The following is a 25,249-nucleotide window of genomic DNA, read 5'->3' on the forward strand; positions in this document are numbered from 1 at the left end:
ATTTAGACTGAGAAAATGTGTAAAAATTTCAGTATCAAAAGAAGAATTAGGTCTTAACAGGGTCTTCATTTCCTTTTATAACAGAAACTAGAGGAAATATAGAGATGATTGAGAACTTTTACTCAAAGCCATCAGCCCAACATTTGCTATAATCAGAAAACACAAACATCCAACTGACAAATTACATCAATACACCAATCAAATGATTATTACGGGTTGCTCTGCAAATATCCCTCAAACGCAATCCTGGTTTCATATTTCAGCGGTAGTGTTGCTTTTTTTTTTTTTTTTAACCTTATCATTATATATCTTAATTTTTTTGTCCACTTGCAGGGAGCAAAGAACAAATTATTCAAATACAAATGATATGTCGTCAAAAACCAGGAGTGGTGATTTGCAGGTGTTGCTCATTTTCACAGCAATCCATTTCCCTTTTGTTGTTCTGTCACATCATTGAAAGTTGAGCTGGGAAAATGGCAAAATATTAGAGGGCTCAGCAGACACCTGCACTGGTAAAAGAAGGCTTTGTAGGCTGATTTCTATTATTCTCCAGGCAGGAACATGAGCCAGGGGATGACTAATCAGACTGAATCTGATTTTTGTACCTTGCTGTCATTTCAGCATTCCCCAAACTGTCTGGCTTTCACAGTGATTGACTGATTGAGTCCTCTGATAAATAGCAGCAGTCCCCCTGAAAACGACAAGCTTCTTGTAGTCTACAGGATTGTCTGGCTGAAACACAAGCATAAGGATTTATTCTTAGTGAGGAATTAAAAATAATTTTGAGTACCACCCCAAACCAATAAATTTCTGTTCACTTTGACCACCTACACACAGCAAATTTCACAATTCAGCATCTTCAGACTGCAAGGAAACCTACTCTGTGCTGCCAGGCACCAGTTTACTATACTTGCTCATGTTTTCATCTGAATCAACTGTCCTACTATTTTGTCTTACCACACAATCTCCAGTTAACACAGCCCTGATACCCGCTGCTCTCTCTTGCAGAGAAGGTGTTCTTACTTGGGATGTTTCATTTTTGTGTTGCTTATGGGAAAAGTTATACACCCTCTGTTACAGTACTGTGTATGGAGATAATAAACGTTTTTAATATGCAGCAAATGCCATCAAAAGGTTCAGAGAATGCATGTATAAAAGCAGAAAATAGATCATTTTAATGTGACTTATCTCCTTTCCATTGTGCAGCAATCCTCCCGGAGCTTCTGCTCCATTTGGACTGCTCTCTGAAAGTCTTGTTCTGACCATTTGCAGAAGTGACCATTTAACCGGACTCTTTTTAGGGCCAAATCTGCCAAGTAGGATCAAAAAGGGTGTCGTGTGTTTTCTACGTGCCGTGAGAAGCAAAATGGCACTGCCCAGGTAGCTTGAACTAAATTCTCTCTGTTGGTCGCCTTGAACATGAAAGCAGGACTTCAACCTGAGTGTGTGCACTTAGAAATAAATAGGATTTTCCTCACCTAATATAAACTTCATTTTGCTTGGACACTTTGGGCTCTTAATCACCACTGTTGATTCTGAACATGAAGTTTGGCTCAAGCTGCAGGAGCAATCATGTACTCACACATAAATGACTCCAATAATGACTGTGCTTAACAGTTATCACTAGCGCAGTTCTCGACCAAACATTTTCCAAGATGTTACATCAAACCATTAGTGAACACTATCTAGATATAGTATATAGAGAGATAGTGAGAGAGAAACCCACCCATGTAAACACTCACAGGACTGTTTTGGTCACTGAACTTGGGCTATTTGTTGTACTGCTCAAGCTGTTCCTGCAGTGTGGTAGGCTGCACCATCTTGGTTGAAGAGGCTGTAGTGATCTGGGAATGCCACTGCCATGGTGAGCTGTAACAATGCAACAGCGTTTATGTGTTTGCCATGTCCCAGGGTAATGTATGTATGCATGCCAGAACCCAAGGTTTTCCAGCAGAACATTGCATTATGAAAAGATGGTCAATGTTATTCATCTAGCAGTGGTTTTAATGTTAAAGCCAAATGGTGTAGATGATCCTCTCACCAGAAGATGTTTCCGCAATTATGGTTCACACCTCTCTGCTTGCCATTTGGACAATAACTGAACAGGCAAAACTATTGTAGGTGTTAGCATTATATCGACTCAATTAAAGAAGGTGTTTGCATGTGCAATGTGCCAGTGGCTCCAACATTCAAGGAGTCATTTTCTTCAAGAAACACTTGTTTGAAGTTTGCCATTTTCATCTCCCTATATGAGAGAGCAGTGTACATCAACACTAAACACAGCCCAAAGAGATGCATTCTGGCCAACAGCTTACAAATGAACTACCACTAACAATGGAAAAAAAAAAAAAAATCAAAGTTGGCCTAGAAGTATAAACAAAAACATCATGGAATGTCAGTTAAAAAACAAACAAAAACAGAACAACAAAAACCAGAACCCACATACATATCCAAACAGAAACAAAACATTACCTGAAAATACCTGCACGTTTAAAGTGCAACTGTTTAATCAACCCTGGACGGTAACTTAAAGTTAGAGAAAAAAGAAAAAAGTAAAAATAAAAAACCTTTATCCACAATATCTCGAGGTGCAAATTTGAAACTTCATCTTGTATAAAAGAATACAAAAATCAACACTGCAAATACTCAGTCAAAAGGAAAACTGGAATCATTGGACAAACAGAAGGAAGAATATGAAAGCGTGATCAACAGAAGCTCACAGTGAGAGACCATCACACAAAAAAAAGCTGACTGAGATCAATTAAGTAGAGAGAGGGAAGGAAGCAGAGAAATTTCCTTCCCTCTCTGGCCCGGGTTGTGAGAGGATAATGAATCAAGACTGAGCAGCAGGTACACACGCCATCAAGGCCCGGGCCCATTTGCAAAGTAGGTTCTCGTGTAGGTGTAGGAGCACCAGCTAGGTTTTGAGTACAGTGCATGTTAAGCCTAAACTGCATGTTTAGCCTAACCATTGACAGTGTTGTGATTTTATGCCTGTCGTGCCCCTCACAAACAGAGGAAATAAAGAGGAGGATTCTTGAGTGCGTTGAGATGAACCCGAGCCTGAGTCACAAGCTCCTCAAGAAGTGGAAAGCTCAAAGGAGATGAATTGCTTAAGCCTCTCCAGGTACTGAGAATACAGTTCAATGTCATTGTGGCCAGCTCCCTCCACCCAAAGAGGCTCAACTGCACGGGGACAGCGCTCATACATGGCCAGGCCATGGGAGAAGTCAATAACCTCATCTTCTGTGCCATGGATTACGAGCACTGGGGACGCCACCTTGGACACCTTGTCAATACTGTGAAGGGAGAAAAACAGAGAAAGAAATTTACTATATGGAGAAAATACAGACAATAAACATGAGTGCCAAGAACAAAGTGGATCAAACTGATGTAATCTTTGTAAACAGTGGCAAACCATTGATATTGAAAACTGGCATAAAGTCTTTGAATTGCTGATGATCTCAGTGTGACTGCGACTAATCGTTATGGCTACTTTTGAAAGCCATCTTGGTGGCAAGCTCACCAAGATGGCTTTCATCTCAACTACATATTAAGAAGGTATGTGTGTGTTTAATAACATGCCCATGGGGTCAAGTGCTGTGGTAAGCTTCCTACATTTAAATATATTAACAACCACAAATGGTACAAAATTTACCATATCTGGTCATCAGGAAAGCTCACACAGCTAACTATGTTCAAACTAATTAACTTAGTTTGAAACACCAGCAGTGATATTAACATTAAAGGATGGTTCTTATAACTATTTTAAAATAAAATAATGTTGCATAAATACCAATGGCCACAGTATTTGCCCAGAAATAAGCTATCCATGACTCAGGTCATGGTTCAGGAGGTAGAGGTGGTCATCGACTAATTGGAAGGTTGGTGGTTTGATCCCTGGCTGCTCCCATCTGTGTGCCAAAGCATCCTTAGGCAAGATATTTCTCCCTATGCATTCATCAGAATGTATGTGACAATGTTAGATAGAAAGCACTCAGATGTTAAAAAAAAAAAAAAAGTGCTCGTATAAATGTGTGCGTTAATGGGTGAATGAAGATATTACACAGTCCAGACATTCCACTCAGATTTTTGAATTCACATACAGTTCATAAAAGATTGCTAAAGTCAGGTTTTCAATGCAGTGAGAGCTGATTACTTTGTTAGTTCTTTAAAAATAAAACAAAAATGAATGGTGGAGGATCAATATTAGAATGCGACTGCCATTCTTGTGCAGCATGTTGTCCAGCAGCTCGTCAGTGTCTAAGGCTGCAGAGTCTGATCAATACACAAAAGAGAGATTAGCTATGCAGAAAATGTACATTTGTTAAATAAAAAAAGCAAAAGAATGTTTAACATTGTTCAAGCATCTTAAGCTTCTCTGACATCATTCAGCACAATATTATAAAAATGCTGGTGCCACAGCACATACTAATATCTGAACCCAAAGTTCTAACTGCTGCTTTCAGTGACTTTGGGAGAGGAGCCTTTAAATGCTTCCTGCCATGTTTTGCTTCCTACATGAATTACCCCATTTTTAAATACTGGCTCTAAAGCAGTAACATCAAAAGAAAAAGGGTTTCAGTCTGACCGTGTTTAAGACTTCCCAATTTGTATTAAGATGTTTTTAGTCACAAATTGAAAATTCAAAGAAAAACTGGTAAATGCCTTCTTCTAAAGACAGTGGTGTGTATGTGTGTGTGTGTGTGTGTGTGTGTGTGTGTGTGTAACACACTGAAAGCAAGTTAGGTAAATGATGATCAGCTCTGTCTTGTACATTGGACAGAACTGTGCAAAACTCCTGTTCCTGCCATGAATACAAATTCCTTTCTAATCGCCCTTTCACATAACTGGGGGTAGCACCTCAGCTTGCACACTGCCCAGCTGTTCAGATAGAGGCTAGTCAGAAGATTAATGCAGATAAATTACTGGAAACTAATTTCAATCCTGATGGAATAAAAGTATTATCGTGTTCACTTCACAGCTGAGGTATAAAAAAACTGAATCATGGCAGACATGCCTGTCAAAAATTAGTTCTCCCAACTTTTTTTGAATGTAGATAGATAGATAGATAGATAGATAGATAGATAGATAGATAGATAGATAGATAGATAGACCTTGTGTTATTTAATAAACCTATTGCCACAGTAATAAAAGAGTTTTTGAACCTATTGGTCCCAGACCGTGGCACCACATATCTGCAGTCTGAGGGAAGTAACTTGAAGTGGCCGTGAAGAGGATGGCTGGAATGAGCAAGGATGGAGCGGAATTTTCTTAGGATCCTGACCTTGTACACGTCCCCCAGGTTGTGTGTGTAAAAAAAAAAAAAAATCCCAGCTCGCCCTATGGGCGGTCTATTTTTGCCCTCCAAGCTCGGGTCCTCTACCAGAGGCCTGGGAGCTTGAGGGTCCTGTGCAGTATCTTGGCTGTTCCCAGTATTGCGCTCTTCTGTACAGAGATCTCGGATGTTGTTCCAGGAATCTGTTGGAGCCACTCCCAGTTCACTCAGGGTCACTGCCCTGAGTGTTCCGATTCCCACGGTGACCACTGTTACCTTCATCTTCCACATCCTTTCCAGCTCCTCTCTGAGCCCTTGGTAGCTGTCAAGCTTCTCGTGTTCCTTCTTCTTGGTGTTCCCGTCACTTGGTATTGCAACATCTATCACCACGACCTTCTTCCTTTGTTTGTCCATCACTACAATGTCCGGTTGGTTAGCCATCACAAGTTTGTCTGTATCTGGAAGTCCCACTGGATCTTAGCTCTGTTGTTCTCAGCCACCCTTGGGGGCATGTCCCATTTTGACCTAGGGACTTCCAGGTCATACTCGGCACAGATGTTCCTGTATACTATGCCGACCACTTGGTTATGGCGTTCCATGTATGCCCTGCCTGTTAGCATCTTGCACCCTGCTGTTATGTGCTGGATTGTGTCAGGGGCATCTCTGCACAGCCTGCACATGGGGTCTTGCCTGGTGTGGTACACCCTAGCCTATATCGATCTGGTACTCAGAGCTTGCTCTTGTGCTGCCATGATTAGTGCCCCTGTGCTGTCTGTCAGTCCACCCTTGTCCAGCCATTGGTAGGATTTCTATATGTCAGCCACTTCTTCTATCTACCGGTGGTACATGCCGTGCAGAGGCCTGTCCTTCCATAATGGTTCCTGTTCTTATTCCTCCTCTTCTTTCTCGGGTTTCTGCTGCCTGAGGTACTCACTAAGCACACAATCCTTTGTGGCCATCTTCCTGGTGTATTCATTGATCTTTGTTGTTTCATCTAGGACAGTGGTTCTGACACTCAGTAGTCCTTGGCCACCTTCTTTCTGCTTAGTGTACAGTCTCAGGGTGCTGGATTTGGGGTGAAACCCTCATGCATGGTAAGGAGCTTTCTTGTCTTAACATCAGTGGCTTCCATCTCCTCCTTTGGCCAGCTTATTATCCCAGCAGGGTATTTGACAACTGGCAGGGCATAGGTGTTGATAGCCCGGATCTTGTTCTGCCCATTCAGCTGACTCTTCAGGACTTGCCTTACTCTCTGCAGGTACTTGGAAGTTGCAGCTTTCCTAGCAGCCTCTTCATGGTTCCCATTTGCCTGTGGGATTCCAAGGTACTTGTAGCTGTCCTCAATGTCTGCAATGTTGCCTTCTGATAGTGTAATCCCCTCAGTTCTGACTACTTTTCCTCTCTTAGTTACCATCCGACTACACTTCTCCAGTCGGAATGACACTGCGATCTTGCTGTAGATCCTGGTGGTGTGGATCAGTGAACCGATATCTCGTTCACTCTTAGCATACAGCTTGATGTCATCCATGTACAGGAGGTGGCTGATGTTTGCTCCATTCCGTAGTCGGTATCCATAGCCAGCCTTGTTGATGATCTGGCTGAGGGGATTCAGGCCTATGCAGAACAGCAGTGGGGACAGGGCATCTCCTTGGTAAATTCCACACTTGATGTTGACTTGTGCAATGGGCTTGGAGTTGGCCTCTAGTGTTGTTCTCCACATACCCACTGAGTTCTTGATGAAGGCTCATAGGGTCCTGTTGATCTTATACAGTTCTAGGCATTCCAGGATCCATGTGTGCGGCACTGAGTCATAGGCTTTCTTGTAGTCAATCCAGGCGGTGCACATGTTGGTCAGTCGAGTCTTACAGTCTCGAGTGACTGCTCTATCTACTAGTATCTGGTGTTTGCCTCGCTCATGTATTGTGCCACATGCCTACTCATCTTAGTTGCTATGATGCCTGACAGGAGTTTCCATGTTGTACTGAGGCAGGTTATGGGCCGGTAGTTGGATGGGACTGGTCCATTCTGGGGGTCCTTGGGGATCAGGACCGTCCGGCCCTCAGTCAGCCATCCTGGGTGTGTCTTAGCCTCTAGCAGCTGGTTCATTTGTACTGCTAGGCGCTCGTGGAGTACAGTTAGCTTCTTTAGCCAGTAGGTATGAATCATATCAAATGGGCTAGGTTTTTTTTTTTTTTTAAATCTCTGGGTATGGGAAATTTGATTATTGTTGTCCAATTTGATAGAGACGTTCTTTACCCATAACAGGTGTGTATATATATGTATATGAGACTGGACTGTGGGACTCTTTTGGGGATCGGATATGTATTTGGGGTATATTTTTAATGGCCTGTATTGTATGTGACGAGTATTGTAATGGTATTTTTAATTGTTTTTGAGGTATGCTACACTGATGTGATGTTAGATAAATGGTCTGCCCTATTTGTTATGTGACAGCCCAGTGTGGTACATCCTATCTTAAGTCGTCTTTGTCCTATTTTCTATGCGGACATTGAATGGCACCTTTTACCCAATTTTTGGGTGAAGGGCAGGTATTTTAGCAGGTGTGTAGCATTTCCTAATTAAGTCTGAAGAAGGGCATTGCAGCCCGAAACATTACTTTCTGAAATACCGATGGATTAAAACATTTCCAGGAGCTTGTTGGTGTGTGGACCTCCTCCTTTTTCAATTAATCATATCAGGGCCTGGAGCTATCCAGCTCTTCATATGTGAGACTCTTTCTTGGATGTCTGCCACTGTGATGGTTACTGGGGCCTGTTCAGGGAGGTTGCTGTGGTCTGCTCTTAGATCATTGGTGAGCATTGGTGTTGTGTGACACATCTTTCTCCCATATGCTCTTCCAGTATTGCTCCGTCTCCAGCCTTGGTGGGGGTGCTGTTCTCATATTGTTCCCCTGCCACTTAGAGTACACTTTGGATGGTTTGGATGGTAATATTACTTGGGATGTAAACAATCAAAGAAACAGCCTCAAACAGATCACTAATCATTTTCATTTTAAAAAACTGATAGAACAGCCTACTAAAATAGATTTACTATTTAAAAAAAAAAAAAAATCATTTAAACCTATAATTTTATTTTGACTGGGCTGTCAGACCATAATATTTTTCTCACGATAGCTGACCAAACAAAAAGTATATATATATGTATGTATATATATATATATATATATATATATATATATATGTATATATGTATATATATATATATATATATGTATATATGTATATATATATATATATCAATGAATGGGTCTATTTTCATACATAAGGCTCACGGGTTATAAGGTGCATGATAAAACGTGTACAGCGAAACAAAAGCGTCAGGTAAGTTGAACTTTATTCAACTCATTCACAATAAGTCAGAATATTGTTCAGTTGTAACAAATACAGAAAAATACACACATTTTAGATCCTTCATCTTCCACAAATTCATCAAATTCCTCATCTTCAGTGTCTGAGTTGAACGGTTGGGTCATTTTGGCATCAAGCATGCCGGGTTCCCTCTCATCATTATCCGCATCAGTCTCATGGTTGTTAGTGTTTTGTTTTGGATGCAGCCCAGAGCAACCATTTAGTTGTTAATAAACGGGCAACTTTTGCTGGCGATTTCTCGCCATCTTCTTCAACCTCTTAACAGATGCTGCAATGTAGTCTTTATTAATGCGGGTAAAAACAAGTAATTTCTTCATTCTTTTTTATATATAAGACCTTCACAAATCCTGTGCACCAGAATTTTTACTCATACCTGAAAATTCCGCTCTCACTGTGTTTTGTGCACATACAGCGCTCGTGCTGCATCCCCCTCATATGCTGTGGCATTGCCCAGACCTCTCTTTGGCACAGAGGAGGACAGCACAAACACACCCCAGGACCTTCATTCGTCTTTTAGCGACTTCTAGCAATTTCTGAGACAGCCTACAGCGAGTTTTGTTGCACAGAAGTTGGCAACAGTGCCAGCCACTGATCGCCAGATTGCGCACAAATATACCGGCCAGCATAGATGAAAATAGGCCAGGAACATGTAGAACAAAATCCATCATCATTTTCCATCTTTGGAACAATGCTTCCACTTCTTGCTGAATTTATCTCCGGCAGCTTTGGCTGCTTTCCACACCTGCTGCGCCACACTCGCAGCTTGTTCCTGTCTAATATCATCAGTAAAGTCATTTTGTCAATCAATGATGGCTTATTTTAGAGAATTCAATGAGGCCTTTGAACTGATCCGCCAGACTGGAGGCCATATCGCTGCAGACCTTGCAATGGTGCAGTGGTGTGGATGCCTCGGGCATCGGCGGTCAGATGGCAGTGCTCAAATTACACAGACTGACCGACATTTTCTAACTATTTGAAAAGCGTATGCTGAGTGTTACCCCCTTCCTCCCATTGTACGCTTTGTACACTCTGGAAAATGTAGATATTTGTGAAGCCTCCCTTACCAAAGTCGCACTAAAACATTCTGACAGATTTTTGAGCACAGTGTACCACATAAAATCGGTTCAAGGTCAGTAAGCACAACAAGAAGGCGCAATGGATTATAAGGTGCACTGCTGATTTTTGAGAAAATTTAAGGATTTTAAGTGTGCCTTATAGTGTGAAAAATACGGGTAAATTTAGTTGAGATCGATTTGTGACCTGTTAGATTTTGCAGATTTTGCAAATTTGCTCTGTACATCCACATAAGACTTTTTGATGGGGTAGTCATCTTTGACTTAACATGTTTTTTCTGTTTCAGTTTATTTTCTGTATCAAACTCCCCCTATAGTCATGAGCTGTGGGTAATTGGGTTGCAGATACAATTAGTCAAAATGAGATTCCTCTGCAGGGTGGAGTGAGAAACTCAGACATTCAGAGGGTGCTTAGAGTACAGCCTCTACTACTTCATATAGATTGGAGCCAGCTGAGATGTTCAGGCATCCAATCAGAATCTGATCACAAGCAGACCCTGGGCTGGAGCCATAACTTACTGGACATCTTATCTGGGCTGGTAACATAGGTTCCCCCAAAAGAAGGTGGAAAAACAGATGCCTGGAATAAAAAATTTTTAAATCCTTCTCACATACAAGGTCTTGAAGAATCAGGCCACATTCTATCTTAAAGATGTCATCGTACCATATCACCCCAATAGAGCATTTTACTCTCAGACTTACTTTCTGGTTCCTAAGGTATTTGGTAAAAGGTAAATGGACTAGTTCTTATATAGCACTTTTCTACTCTGTCTGAGCACTCAAAGCGCTTATACAACAGATTTACCCTTCCACACAAGCACTTCCATGAGTAACTAAGCGCTTTTAAGTGCTTTTGTTGTCTAACATTCACACACATTCATACTCCAACACTTGCATCGGAGAGCAACTTGGGGTTCAGTACAACCTGGCATGCAACCCGGAGCAGCCAGGAATCGAACTGCCAACCTTCCGATCGGTAGGTGACCTGCTGTACCTCATGAGCTACAGCCAGCCAGCCAAAATAGATTGGGATTCAGACCCTTGAGCTTTTGGGTCCCTCTTCAGTGGAACCAGCTTCCAGTTTTGATTTGGGAGACAGCCTCTCTACTTTAGTTATAGCTGGATCAGGTGACCCTGAAACCTCCCTTAGTTACGCTGCAATAGACAGCTGGGGGCTTCCCATGGCGTAGAGTGTTGAGATTAGTGTTCCTTCTTTACTCACTTCTTCTCACTCTGTGTTTATGCACCACTCTACATTTAATCATTAGTTGTTATTGATCACTAGCTCTCTTCCACAGTGTGTATTTCTTGTCTCCTCCCAAAACTTTAATAACTTGATGACAATTTGAAAATTTGACACTCAGGACTACGCTTTCTACTTTTTAAGGATCTAGATTAAGTCTGAGATTACACACAAACATATACAAAAGCTATGTTCCAATGTACTATCCAGTCATATAACACTTCCCTGAAAGCTATACTTAATATTCCTCCCAATGTAACACTGCAGACGATGAATCTGTAGAGACACATCAGGCTACTACACTTAAACATTGTCTATCTTTTCATAATTTGGTCAAACAAGTGATTTCTTGTGTGATTAAATTATGAACCTGGTGAGGCCACACGATACTTTAACAAGGATACCATAATAATGCCTATCCCTGGCTGTGACATAGGCTTCACCAGTTTTTGGTCAGAACTGGACAGAAGCCCATGCTGAAACAAATGTTTGTGATTAATGAAAACACAAGAAAATACAAGAGAATTTAACCTAAAAAAAAAAAATTACTTCTATGCTGTATTCTGCAACAATATATTTATCACTCTCTCTAAAGAAAAGTATTACATTTACTGAGATTTTATAGGAAGGCTGATTCACAACTTTGAAACAGTAGATTAACATTTTTAGAATTACCCATTGTCACATTCTGTCAAAGCGTTAAAGCGTTGATTAGATTGGAAACTATCACAATTTGAATGATGCTTGACTAAATTGTTGGTTCTGACAGGATCACTGTTAAGCAGCTGTTGCTAATAGTTTACTGGTGTGGGGAAATGGTTTCTGCTGGCACAATGTGAGTTCTCCATATCTCATAAAGTCAGCAACAAAAATAACTTTTATAGCTCATTGCTATGAAGCATTTCCCAAATATCTCTTAATGAATGCTTGACTACTCGCAATATACAAGATGCCTCTGAAAAGTTAATAGAATATTTTCCTAAAAGTAGGCCCACAAAATATGTTACTATGGGAAGTTCTTGGAACGTTTTTCACTGATTTCTGTTGGCAAGATGCTTGATAATATATGGGTCCATCTTTGTGTCCATCATTCCCCCAACTTTTCCCTCACTGTAGATCTATGGAGTGACATAGCTGCTAGTGACGTGTGATCTGGACACTGCATGAAGTTTGTTTTAGAGTTATTGTTCTCTCTAATCTCTTATTTTTTGGATTCTAAAATTCCGTAGTTAACTCTAATGAAATAAACATTTCCCACAATACACAAAGTCATTACTGTTTTCCAAGAAGTGGGTGTAATATTGGTAAGTTGCATTCTATTGTTTAAAAATCTACTCATTTATATTATCAGTAGCAGCGTTACAATAGTTTTGGATTTTACATTATCGTTTAGTTTTAGTTTTTTTTTTTCTCTAATTCAGTTAGTTTAATTAGTTTTCAGAGCAGTTTTGCTTGTTTTTATTAGTTTTTTAGGTTTAATGCTTAGTTTTAGTTTCGTTTCGTTAGTTTCAGTATTAGTTTTAGTTTTTCATACTTTGTCAGGTGCAAGATTCAAGGCACAAGAGTGACTATTGTGTAATAAAAAGTCAACAAAAGATGCCGTTAAAGAAATATATTCAACAACTAACGGTTCACAAGACAGCAGCACTATGTGCTAAAGGTGTGTAATATTAAGGACACACATGAACATCAACAGGGAGAAACAAAGAAAAATATAAACTCCCAAACTCAATAAATTCTACAATAAATAAAGTTCAGCGTCAGTGCAGTAGATTAACAACACCTACATGTGGTGTTAGACAAAAACTCTGTGAAGGAATCAAAGCTCAAATTCAGCTGCATCCCGATGTTCTCACCACCTGATGCTGCTTCTGTTTTGAAGCTAGCTTTGTTAGATGCTGTAATTAGACTTACAATGTCTTTGCGGCCTCTGTACACAACCTACGGAAGTGGCCGACCTCATGTCTGCATTTATGTTTGTGATTGTGTGTGTTAATTACCTTGTGGTCCTGTGCTGATGTTTTATATGTGATGCCGGCTGGGACTTTTTTTTTTTTTTTTGGTCCTCGCTCTTTGTGCTCAGATTTTAGACTGGAAATATATTTGTCCCTGTTTTTTCACTTTCTTCATTCCCTCACATCCATTCCGATAGTTCCAGCAGTCTCCCTCTAGGAAGTTGCTGACATTTGTGAGTCCTTATATTGATGCTTTGATTATTATTCCTGATTGTTATTCTCTGACTGATAAAGTAGCCGGAAACGCACAAGGACTGAACAGGTTAATCACAATGTTGCGGGACCCGGTGAGTAGTCACATTTCTCCAGAAGTGAACGTCAGGTTATGTTGGTTCAGAGTGAGTCTGCCGCTTTCTCGTGCACACGCACGCACACAGCTGCCCGAAGGCGCTCCCAGCTTAAACTTGGAGAGCGGAAAAATGATTAATCCACAAGGCTTTTTAAATATTACAAACAAGAAAAGAACTGTAAATTTATTTCAGTTAGTTTTAGTAAGTTTTTTAAACACACAATACAGTTTTAGTTACCATTTTTTCTTTTTAATTATAGTTTTTATTTATTTCAGTTAACGACAATGTTTTTTCAATTTCAGTTTTCATCATTTCGTTTGTTTTCCTTAAATTATAATAACCCTGATCAGTAGTTTGACAGATGATTCAGCTTTATCACCTAAAATCACCAATCCACCCCAACATGCACCCCACTGTACACTAAATGTTGATCTAAATCGCTGTAGCAAGATGGATTTAACTAAACAACAGCTCCTCTTCTATATATCTGCATATTAAAATCTTCTGTACATTTTCAGTTTGTGGTTTCTTCATGGGTTTATTTCAGTCACAAGCCTGCAGACTGCACAGGGTACCCTACATAAAAGACAGTCAAGCTAACATGATTAAATGTCTGTTATGTTCACAAATTTCAACTGGGGAACATGAATACTAAATTGTATGTTGGACTGCATTTATATGGCACTACTGCCCACTCAGAATACTACATCAAACTACAAAATACTGCACTACAAGGCACATTCACAGTTCAGGAAGTATAATTCAGGTTCTGGGAGTGGTCATATAAAGCTCAAACAAGAGCACTGCTGAACTGTTTTGGATTGGTGGTGGGGGTAAAAGTATTGTTATAGTAAAGTCGGGGAACAAATGTGTGAAGTTTGATGAGTCTAACTTGAACAGTATGCATCTATGATGTGAATTTGGAGATCCTAGGTGAGTTGTTGCATTGACAAGGTTTTCAGAAAACCTGACCTCTGAGCTTTATCTTCAGGCCAAGGCTGTCAAGGTTCAAACTTGTTTGAAATTTTTAGTAGATGTATTTGATGTGAATTTGAACATTCTATAGGTCACATGATTCTCAAGTTAAGGCCAATGATAAATTTTTGTGGTACAGACAACGCTGCCTAATTTTGATTTAAATATTTATTTTCTGTCAGATATACTGACAAATGCACTGTAGAACATTATACAGTTGTATTTTAACTAAATATAGCTGTATATAATAAACAAAAATCTTAATTCTGACCAGTAAAAAGAATCAACGATTACAGGTCAAGGATTACATGAATAAAAAGGATAAGTCCATTCTTTGGTCAGTATCAAATAAATATTTTTTTTCAATATTTGAAAGCACAAACAAAAACCCCCCCAAAAAAACCAACAACAAAAACATTCTACAGTCCCTGACAGAAGTTCTGTCGCTTATCCATGTTGTGGAAACAAAAGCTCATAGTCTGACTTTAAATTCATCCATTGGTTTTAGAAATGACTCATATGAAAGCTGAAACCCTCCCAAATGAGGTTTAATTACGAAAATAAATTTGCTTCACTGCAGAAATATTGATCATTTAATGAACACAGAAAGGTCAGATTTTGGCAAGACAAAAGTTTTGTCGCCTTGTCATATAATGCACCCAATCCTAGTTTACAGGCTCACCTGTGCTCACTAATTGATCGGTTAATTAGTGGGTGTGTAGAAAAAGAACCCCAGCACCCCAGACCTTCACTTGAACTGCAACTTGACATTTTCTGTTGCTATTTTGTCCTACCCCGCTCACACTCCCAATATATTTGTGTGTACAACTGCAGTAGCCCAAACATTAGCACATATCCTAACCACATATTCTAACCTGGCGTGGTTTTAACTATTCTAATCAAATGATTGATTTGGCACAGCAGTGTACTCATTGCCATTGGCCTTTAGTGATGTCTGTTAAAATATGGATGTAATGAGTTCTATCAACTTTGCCTCATTTATATGCTGAGGAAAAGTTATTTTCCAATGATTATCTTTGTTTTATTACCGAGCACTAGTGCAGTCATAAACCTGACTAAACACTTCAACTGCATTTAAATAAAGTGATTCATATCATTAACAGCTCTTAAACTGTTCTTAAATACATAGATGATATTTGTATGCAGAGATTAATCAGTTTAATTTTCCTCAGTTATGAGTGTTTACTTACTTTTAAATTAGTCTTTTTTCTCCTGTTCAATCGACTAGTAAATAAGACAGCAAGATATCATAGCATTGTTATCTAAAGAATATAATGAATATTTCAGTAGCTGCTGCTGTTTACTAATGCCATTTACTATAAGCTAAGACAAGGTTTTTACATACCAATTTGAATATTGTTTATATTCCACCCTGGTTAGGCAAACACAGGTGACCTAACCAGCTCTGTTGCTGCAATACAGCATTTTGTCTTCATGCTGAATTTTGCTGCTTCAAATATATATATACACACATACACATATATATATATATATATATATATATATATATATATATATATATATATATATATATATATATATATATATATATATATAAAAATATATATATATATATATATATATATATATATATATATATATATATATAATATATAAAATATATATATATATATAAAATATATATATATATATATATATATATTATATATATATATATATATATATATAATATATATATATATATATATATATATATATATATATATAAAATATATATATATATATATATATATTTATATATTTATTTATTTATTTATTTATTAGGGGTGGGACTTTAACGCGTTAATTTTGATTAATTAATTACGGGGAAAATAACGAACTAAAATTTTTAACGCATTTTAATCGCACTTTGCACCGTAGAATGTTTCTCAGTGCATGAGTTCCAGGGATACAGATTATATCGACGCATAATGTCCAAATTCAGGGGCCGCATCCTTTGAAAGACCCGGCCCACGTAGACTGCAAAGGCCGGACGTTATCGGCCAGCCTTCATATCAGCGTCGCCTGCCGTCACCTCAGCGTAGCTCATGTCTCCTAGCAGCCGAGAGTGCAAAGCACAGCTGTGTAAAAGCAGCTGGTTAAACAGAGAACAAACTTTTTCTCCTTTTTGTGGTTTAATTTTAATTATTTCATTCAAAATAAGCTGTTGTGTTGTGCTTGTTTAAGCACAACACATTTCAACATCAAGGAGCTGAGCAATTGATTAATTTCCAACTATATTAAGTGAGACATTAATGTTGAATAAAACTATCCAGTTATGATGCTTAACTTTAATTTCAGGAGTTTGCTTATCACAGGAGCACTTTCACCCTTCGTTGGTCTGTGTAGTAGACTGGTGGGAAAATAAACAAAAATTTGAAGTTTAAGCTTATGTATATTGATTCACTCATCAACCAAACGTAAAATAATATTTATCATGTTAAATATTTAAATGTGATTAAAATGCGATATATATATCGCATATTTTATATATTATATATATATATATATATATATATATAAAAAAACACACACACCCTATTCTGAGGCGGAGGTATGCTCTGGAGAAAAGACAAATCAAAGTCAGCAGTGGACAATGCACAAGAGAGGTAAAGAAGAGGGTGCAGGCAGGGTGGAGTGCATGGTGGCAAACATCAGAGGTGATTTGTGACAGAAAGAGCGAAAGAGAAGGGTTACAAAACAGTATTGAGATCTGCCATCATGTATGATTTGGAGAGGACAGCCACTAGGAAAAACATAGGACATATAGTTGGAGGTGGCAGAGTTTAAGATATTAAGGTTTTCATTAAAAGCGACCAGGGTGGACAAGATTAGAAATGAGTAGATTATAGGGATGGGTCAGATTGCCTCTCTAACTCAGTCTCCAGACTGCTCAAAGTTGAGACGGTTTGTACACGTGCAGAGGATGGATAGCCAAGCCAAGCCAAGCCAATTTATTTATAGAGCACTTTAAAACAGCAAGCACTGACCAAAGTGCTGAACATGGAAGAATAAAAACAACAAAAGACAAACGTAAAAGTCAACACCCAGAAATAAGAGCATCAATAAAATATAAAAATAAATAGGAGCATCAGTAAAATAAAAGAGCAACAATAAAATAAAAATAAAATACACAATCAAAAGTCAGGATAAAATTAGACTAAAAAACAAATAGATACATAAGAAATAAATACACTGCGATACAAACATCTCAAGCTTGTTTGAACGCCTGGTGAAAAAGGTGGGTCTTAAGAGAAGATTTAAAAATAGCTAGTGAAGAGGCCTGTTTGATGTGCATAGGCAGAGCGTTCCACAACCTGGGAGCTGCCACGGCAAATGCTCTGTCCCCCCTGAGCCTCCACTTAGTCCTCGGTACGACCAAAAGCAGTTGGTCAGCAGATCTAAGAAGGGGGGGGGGGGGGGGGGGGGGGGGGGGGGTAGTGTAGATGCAGCAACTCTGCGAGGTAGGGTGGTGCAAGGCCATTTAAGGACTTAAAAACAAATAAAAGAATTTTAAAATGAACTCTAAAATAAACAGAAAGCCAGTGCAGAGAAGATAAAACTGGAGTGATGTGTTCCCTCTTATGTGTTCCAGTCAATAGCTGTGCAGCAGCATTTTGTACAAGCTGAGACAGTGAGAAATGATTATCGCCAAAATACAAAGAATTACAGTAATCCAACCTGGTTGTAACAAAGGCGTGGATCACTGTATTAAAGTGATCTTTCGGCAAGATATTTTTTATTTTGGCGAGCTGTCTCAGATGAAAGAAACTAGACTTAACCACAGCATTAATCTGACCCTCCAACTTAAGGTTTTCGTCCATTTTGACACCCAAATTTGTGACCGTGGGCTTAGCATATTGAGATAAAGAACCCAGATCCACAGGAGTGACCCTCCCCATGATGCCCGGACCAAAGATGATGACCTCCGTCTTTTTATCATTAAAATTCAGGAAATTTGAAGCCATCCAAGCATTTTGTTAGTGTGTGGACGGCGTTTGCATCACTTTGTTTTAGGGGCATGTAAATCTGGGTGTCATCTGCATAGCAGTGGAAGGCAATTTTATGTTTCCTAAGAACGGAACCAAGGGGGAGCAAATACAGAGAGAACAGTAGTGGTCCAAGTATTGAGCCCTGGGGCACCCCACACAACAGAGGTGCACAGGATGATCTAAAATCGTTTAGGCCAACAGAAAATGTTCTCTGGGTCAAATATGACCTGAACCACTCCAGAGCTGTGCCCCGAATACCCACCCAACATTCTAGACGAGAAATTAAAATGTTGTGGTCCACTGTGTCAAAAGCAGCCGTTAGATCTAAAAGAAGTAAAATCACATAGTCTCCCGCAACTGTAGTTAGGAAAATGTCATTAAACACCCTTAGCAGGGCAGACTCGGTGCTATGGAGAGGCTTAAAACCAGACTGAAAAGTTTCAAGGATATCATTTTCATCTAAAAAGGCTTTCAGTTGGCTATAAATGACGTTTTCCAAGATTTTTGATAGAAAAGGGAGCCTAGAAATAGGCCTAAAATTTGACAAAACAGTGGAATCTAATCCGGGTTTTTTAATCAATGGCAACACTGTTTCCTGTTTAAAAGATTGAGGAACCACCCCAGAGGACAGGCTGCTGTTAATAAGAGCAAGAACAGCAGGGCCTAATACTGGAAAAACCTCTTTAACAAATCGAGGTGGGATGACATCAATCGGGGAGCCTGAGGGCTTTAAGAGGCTCACAATCTCGGATAAAGAAGAAATACTGATCGGCGCAAACTGGTGCAAAGCAGCAACAGAGCAGGGAACAGAGACTGAGGGGTCACAAACAGGAGGTGATATGAGAGCCCTAACATTTTCTACTTTTGCCACAAAGAAATCACGAAATTTCTCACAAGCCTCAGTTGAAGGCTTGATGCCAGCAGATTGAGGGGCATTCAAAACAGTATTTATAGTATCAAACAGTACACGAGGCTTGTGACTATTTCCCACAATAATATTTGACAGGTACTCTCGTTTGGCCTCTTTTACAGTTGCCTGATAGCGACGCCAACAGTCCTTTAATATTTCAAAAGCTTATCCTTTTTCACTTCCGTTCAGCCTTTCGGCATTCACAAGCTTATCCTTTTTCCACTTCCGTTCAGCCTTTCGGCATTCACGTCTGACAGCAGAGTCATTCAGCCAGGGCTCAAATTTAGTTTTAGGCCGCCTGGATTTTACTGGAGCCACCGCATCCACAACAGACTGGCAGGTGGAATAAAACCAGGAGATGAGCACCTCTGTATTAGGAGACTCAGGAATGTCAGAGTTTAAATTAAAGAGAGCGGAAAAATATGCTGCAGTGGACGAGTTAAAAACACGACAGTGCCGCGCGGAAACGCGAAGTTTAACAATGTTACAGGGCAACGCAAGGTCAAATAACACAGACTTATGGTCTGAAAACACTGCATCACAAATGGACAGGTTAGAAATCGATAAACCATACGATAAAACAAGGTCCAGTGTGTCCACGTTCTTGTGTGGGGCCCGATACCCATTGGATAAAGCTAAAAGAGTCCACTAAATTTAAAAAGTCCTTAACCATTGGCTTGTCAGGACAGCACACATGTATATTAAAATGTATATTAAAAGGACTTGGTCATATTTAGGCATAAATTCAGACAGCAATTCAGAAAAATCATTTATAAAATCCTTGTTGTATTTAGGTGGTCTATAAATGATGGCGCACAGCACTGGATGAGAGCGACCCAGCTCAAATAAACTCAGTTCAAAGCTGGAATACAAAGATGAAGGAGACAACGGCTTACATTTATACATATTCTGAAAGAGAGCCGCTATTCCTCCCTCCTTGACTTGATGTCCGCGGAGAGTTAAAATAGCCACAGCCAGGCGGTAAAAGCTCAGAAAAAACGCTGGACTCACCAGCGTTCACCCAGGTCTCAGTCATAAAGAGGAAGTCCAGTGCCTTGGAAGTAAAGAAGTCCTTAAAAATAAAAGTTTTTTTCAAGAGGGATCTAGCATTCACCAGACCAAACCTGATAGGAGCCGCTGGGGCCGGGGCACCGACACTGCAGACGTCCCGACGAAGAGTCCGCAGGTTCCCCTGATTTACTCCAGTCTGCCTGGAACAAAAAGAGAGGAGGCAACGAGGCCGCGAAAGCTGGAACAGACCCTTCGGGCCAGCAACAGGTACCAACCAGGTGTAAGGAGGATCCCGTGAGCAGCAGAGAGGAAAACGGCCATAATTCACTCCATATGTGGGACGAGATACAGTTCCTCCAATGGGCCCCGCAAGATGTGTTAAGGATGCCTTTAGCCGTACCAGTCTCCCGCTGCGTCTCCCGCTGCATCTCCCGCGGGAGCGGCGGCGCCTCGTTCGGGGGAGCAGGGCCCGTGCTCGGGAAAGGTAGTCCGGGATCTCTGACAGGAACGGAGGTAAGATTTTGTGGTCATCATAAAAAGACTTCACTTCTGCTTAAAGGCCGGAAATCCAGAAGCGTCTGACGATCATAGACTAGTAAGGTATCGACGTAGATATTTTGGGTAATAAGCGTCGATAGCAGCACCAATACAAGCAGGGTAGGTAGCGACAGACGGCAAGCCAAGCATACCGGCACCATCTTGCCGGTATATTGATATTGAATAGACTGGACAAAGGATGTTGTATATGGAGCTGCCAGGCAGGATGAAAAGATGAAACCCACAAAGAAGATTCATGGATATAGTGGAGGTACAGAAGGTGCCGCTTTGGATAGGGTGAGATGGAGGCAGATGATTTGCTGTGGCTACCCCTAAAGGGACCAGCCAAAAGAAGAAGAGAACTTGTACATTAAAACCGCAAGCGGTGATATCGGGCCCTCGCACTCCCCGCGCGTCGACCCGTGGCGCTCGTCGACCCGTGCCGCACTCGGAGGTCTTGTGATCGTGATGGTGTACAGAAGGTCTGTAGAAAGTTGAATTCTTTTATAGGAAAAGATATCTTTTGCTCTTGGCATAGACGCAATGGAATATTTGGGGGTGTGGTCACGGCTCCAGCATGCAAAATAGGGCATGGGTCTGATTGACTGTTTTGATCAGGATGATGTCAAGAATGTTGAAACACATTTTCATACATTTCCGAGAAACTAAGTTTGTGGATGCTATACAAAATTTCATTTGATTCTGTAGGGGGCGCTCTTGCAGCTATAGCCTTGAATCCATAGTTATGGGTTCAAAATGGCTGTGTACATGAGTGATTACATTTTCAGGCAGACTGGGCAAAGCATGTACGAACACGTGCCCAAACAATTTTGGTCGTGATTGAGAAAAATGAAGGTCAACTTCAATGGCCTGGTGTGACAACACCGTTTAATATTTTGTCAAGATTTCCACAATATTTGATGGGCTCCTTGTCTAGATGATGTGCAGCAAATTTGGTCTCACTGTGTAAAATGCCCTAGGAAGAGCTCATTCAAATAGCAGGCCTGAAAATGGCAAAAATTGACACCTTCAATTGAAGATGGCGGACTTCCTGTAGGGTTGGGAGTATGGGTCCAAGAGACTTTTTTGTACGTCTTAGGATGTTACATGAGTGTGCACAATTTCAGAGCTGTAGATAAAATGTAGCTCTGGGGCTAGCTAAAAAACATGCTATTTTATGATATTTCAAGCTCCCACTAGGTGGCGCTGTAACGTTTATGGACTTTATGCATATCAATGTGTTCAGGGCAGGAGGCTTATTAAACTGATGAGGATTTTCTAAGGAATGGTGAAAGATATTTTCATGTATTTCAGAGCAAACCTAATTCTGTGGACGGTCATACAAATTTTCATTTGCTTCTGTAGGGGGCACTATTGCACCTAAAGTCTTGAATCTGTAGTTATGGATTTAGGCTGGGTGTGTAAAGGAGTGACTAAATTTTCAGGCTGATCAGACAAAGCATGTGCGAACAAGAGCACAAACAATTTTGGTGGTGAGGGAGAAAAATGAAGGCCAAATTCAATGGCCTGGTGTGAAAACACTGTTTAATTTAATTTCAAGATTTCCACAATATTTGATGGGCTCCTTGTCTAGATGATGTGGAGCAAATTTGGTCTCACTGGGTAAAATGCCCTAGGAGGAGTTCGTTCAAATAGCAGGCATGGAAATGGCAAAAATTGACACCTTCAATTGAAGATGGCGGACTTCCTGTAGGGTTGGGAGTATGGGTCCAAGAGACTTTTTTGTACGTCTTAGGATGTTACATGAGTGTGCACAATTTCAGAGCTGTAGATAAAATGTAGCTCTGGGGCTAGCTAAAAAACATGCTATTTTATGATATTTCAAGCTCCCACTAGGTGGCGCTGTAACGTTTATGGACTTTATGCATATCAATGTGTTCAGGGCAGGAGGCTTATTAAACTGATGAGGATTTTCTAAGGAATGGTGAAAGATATTTTCATGTATTTCAGAGCAAACCTAATTCTGTGGACGGTCATACAAATTTTCATTTGCTTCTGTAGGGGGCACTATTGCACCTAAAGTCTTGAATCTGTAGTTATGGATTTAGGCTGGGTGTGTAAAGGAGTGACTAAATTTTCAGGCTGATCAGACAAAGCATGTGCGAACAAGAGCACAAACAATTTTGGTGGTGAGGGAGAAAAATGAAGGCCAAATTCAATGGCCTGGTGTGAAAACACTGTTTAATTTAATTTCAAGATTTCCACAATATTTGATGGGCTCCTTGTCTAGATGATGTGGAGCAAATTTGGTCTCACTGGGTAAAATGCCCTAGGAGGAGTTCGTTCAAATAGCAGGCATGGAAATGGCAAAAATTGACACCTTCAATTGAAGATGGTCGACTTCCTGTAGGGTTTCGGGTATGGAGACTTTTTTGTACGTCTTAGGATGTTACATGAGTCTGCAAAATTTCAGAGCTGTAGATAAAATGTAGCTCCGGGGCTACTCAAAAAACATGCCATTTTCTGATATTTCGAGCTGCCACTAGGTGGCGCTCTAACGTTTATGAACTTTATGCATATCAATGTGTTCAGGGCAGGAGGCTTATTAAACCACTGAAGTTTGAGGCAGATTGGGCAATGTGTCTTTGAGTTACAGCCCTTTATGTCTTGATGGTGAAACATCAAAATTTGCCCTCCCACCATGGTCACGCCATTTGGCAAAAGCTCACAGTTTTTAAAACAGTGTAAGCCCAACTCCTTAAGGCTTTCCAGGGTAAATTGGAGATAATTCTGCTCTACCACCATGGAGCTGGACCTCCAAGTGTAAAACATGACATTTCCTGCTCCCACTAGGTGGCGCTGCAATTGTCATAAAATATTGCCACATGTATGTGTTCAGGGGCGGATGCTCATCCTACCTAGAAAGTTTGATCCAGATTGGAGTATGTAGGTATGAATGAGAGCCAATCAAAATTTCATGGCGAATGATCAAAATTCAGGGGGGCATAAGGGCCACGCCCCCTGGTCAAAAACTCACCATTTTTTAAATGTAGATTCCCCTTGGTGTGTAGATTAAACACACCAAATCTGAAGTTGATAACTTCTAAAACCTTTGAGTTATTAGAGAAAGTCTGAAGGGTGCAAATCGCCAAATTTGCATGTTTGAGTCAAAATGGCCAACTTCCTGTTGGGTTTAGAGCATGGCTCCAAGAGGATCTTTTGTGCGTATGGATGTGATACATATGTGTTGCAAGTTTCATAAATGTATGTGAAACACAGCGGTGGGGCTGAACTTTAGGGGGCGCTACTGAGGCATTTTGGCTGGCCCATGCCCGAGACCATTAAAATACTTAAATTTTCACCAGGTGTGACGCATGTGCAAAGTTTCATGAGTTTTTGAATATGATAAAGCCCCCAAAAAGGCAATGAGTTTTTGAATATGATAAAGCCCCCAAAAAGGCACGTCTTTTGCCTGAATAAAAAATAAAAATAATTAAAGCCGCAAGCGGCGTTTTACGGCCCTCGCTGCGTGCGCGACCGCCAAACCCAGCGCGAGCCGCAAGTGAGCCCCCGCGAACCCCCAGCGAGCCACCTACGAGCTCCGCAAATCTCCAGCCAGCCACCTGCAAGCCCCGCAAACCCCACTGCATGCCGCCTGAGAGCCGCTGCTCCTGCAACCTGCCTTCCCTGCGAACAACCTGCCCTGCAAACTAGGGTTTAATCCCGGGATCCGGGATTCCCGGGAAATGCGATCAGAACCATTTCCCGTTTCCCGGGAAACGTTAGACGGGAAACCGGGAAAAAAGTCGCGCGCGTCGATTTGACTTTCAGAAAGAAAAGAAAGCTTCAGAATGTTAAATTTAAGGAAATATTGAGAGAAGGGTTCGTTTAATGCGAAAAGCATTACTCTTCATTTCAGGCACGTTCAGCCTCCGTTTAAGGCTTCAGCCTTCATCTCAAGCGTTTTAATAGAGGTATTACACAGTTGTGGTTTTTTCCTCTTTAATTTGTTGAAATCGTAGGCAATGTGTTTACCCTAAGGTATTTTGTATTATATAATTTTATATTATTATATATTGTTATATTGCATTATATAGCCTATAAAATACGCCTGCCCTGAACAATAAAGAAATATCTGTTTAACTTCGAGTGTTTCTTTTCCTCGTTTGCAGCCGCTTACTAACAATCATGAATTAGGATACGGGCCTAATGTGTGAAGAAATTATCATGAAATAGATTGCTTTAACATATTTCGCTTTTAAAATGGAGTTGAGTAAAATGTATATTTTTTAGGCTATAAGGATTGGCCAGTTTTTCAAAAGACGATTCACAGCGAACCTACTTTAACCCTCAGACACGGTGTTATAAATTTGCTGTTGCCAGAATGGCAATGACCAAGTCGTAGTGCGTTACTCAAGGCCCTGTGTTATGTCATATTATAGTGTAGTACGGTAGTTAACTTTTCAATGACTATTACAGCGTTCCACTGGTGGAGATATAGTGCAACAGATGTCGCCACGACAGCGTGGCTGAGCCATTATCAATGCTGTGGAG

General features: G+C 40.3%; 1 protein-coding gene across 1 annotated transcript in view; it reads right to left on the minus strand.

The window, feature by feature from the left end:
- Positions 1 to 275: 275 nt before the first annotated feature.
- The window catches only part of abhd17c (abhydrolase domain containing 17C, depalmitoylase), a 51,344-nt gene continuing 26,370 nt past the window's right edge, over positions 276 to 25,249 (minus strand). Inside the window, exon 3 of the mRNA XM_030725197.1 lies at positions 276 to 3,299. Coding sequence (XP_030581057.1) covers positions 3,080 to 3,299 — 220 coding nt within the window. The 3' untranslated portion in view covers positions 276 to 3,079. The remainder of the gene's footprint in view (positions 3,300 to 25,249) is intronic.

Source organism: Archocentrus centrarchus, unplaced genomic scaffold (genome assembly GCF_007364275.1).
Source record: "Archocentrus centrarchus isolate MPI-CPG fArcCen1 unplaced genomic scaffold, fArcCen1 scaffold_48_ctg1, whole genome shotgun sequence".
Lineage (NCBI taxonomy): Eukaryota > Metazoa > Chordata > Actinopteri > Cichliformes > Cichlidae > Archocentrus > Archocentrus centrarchus.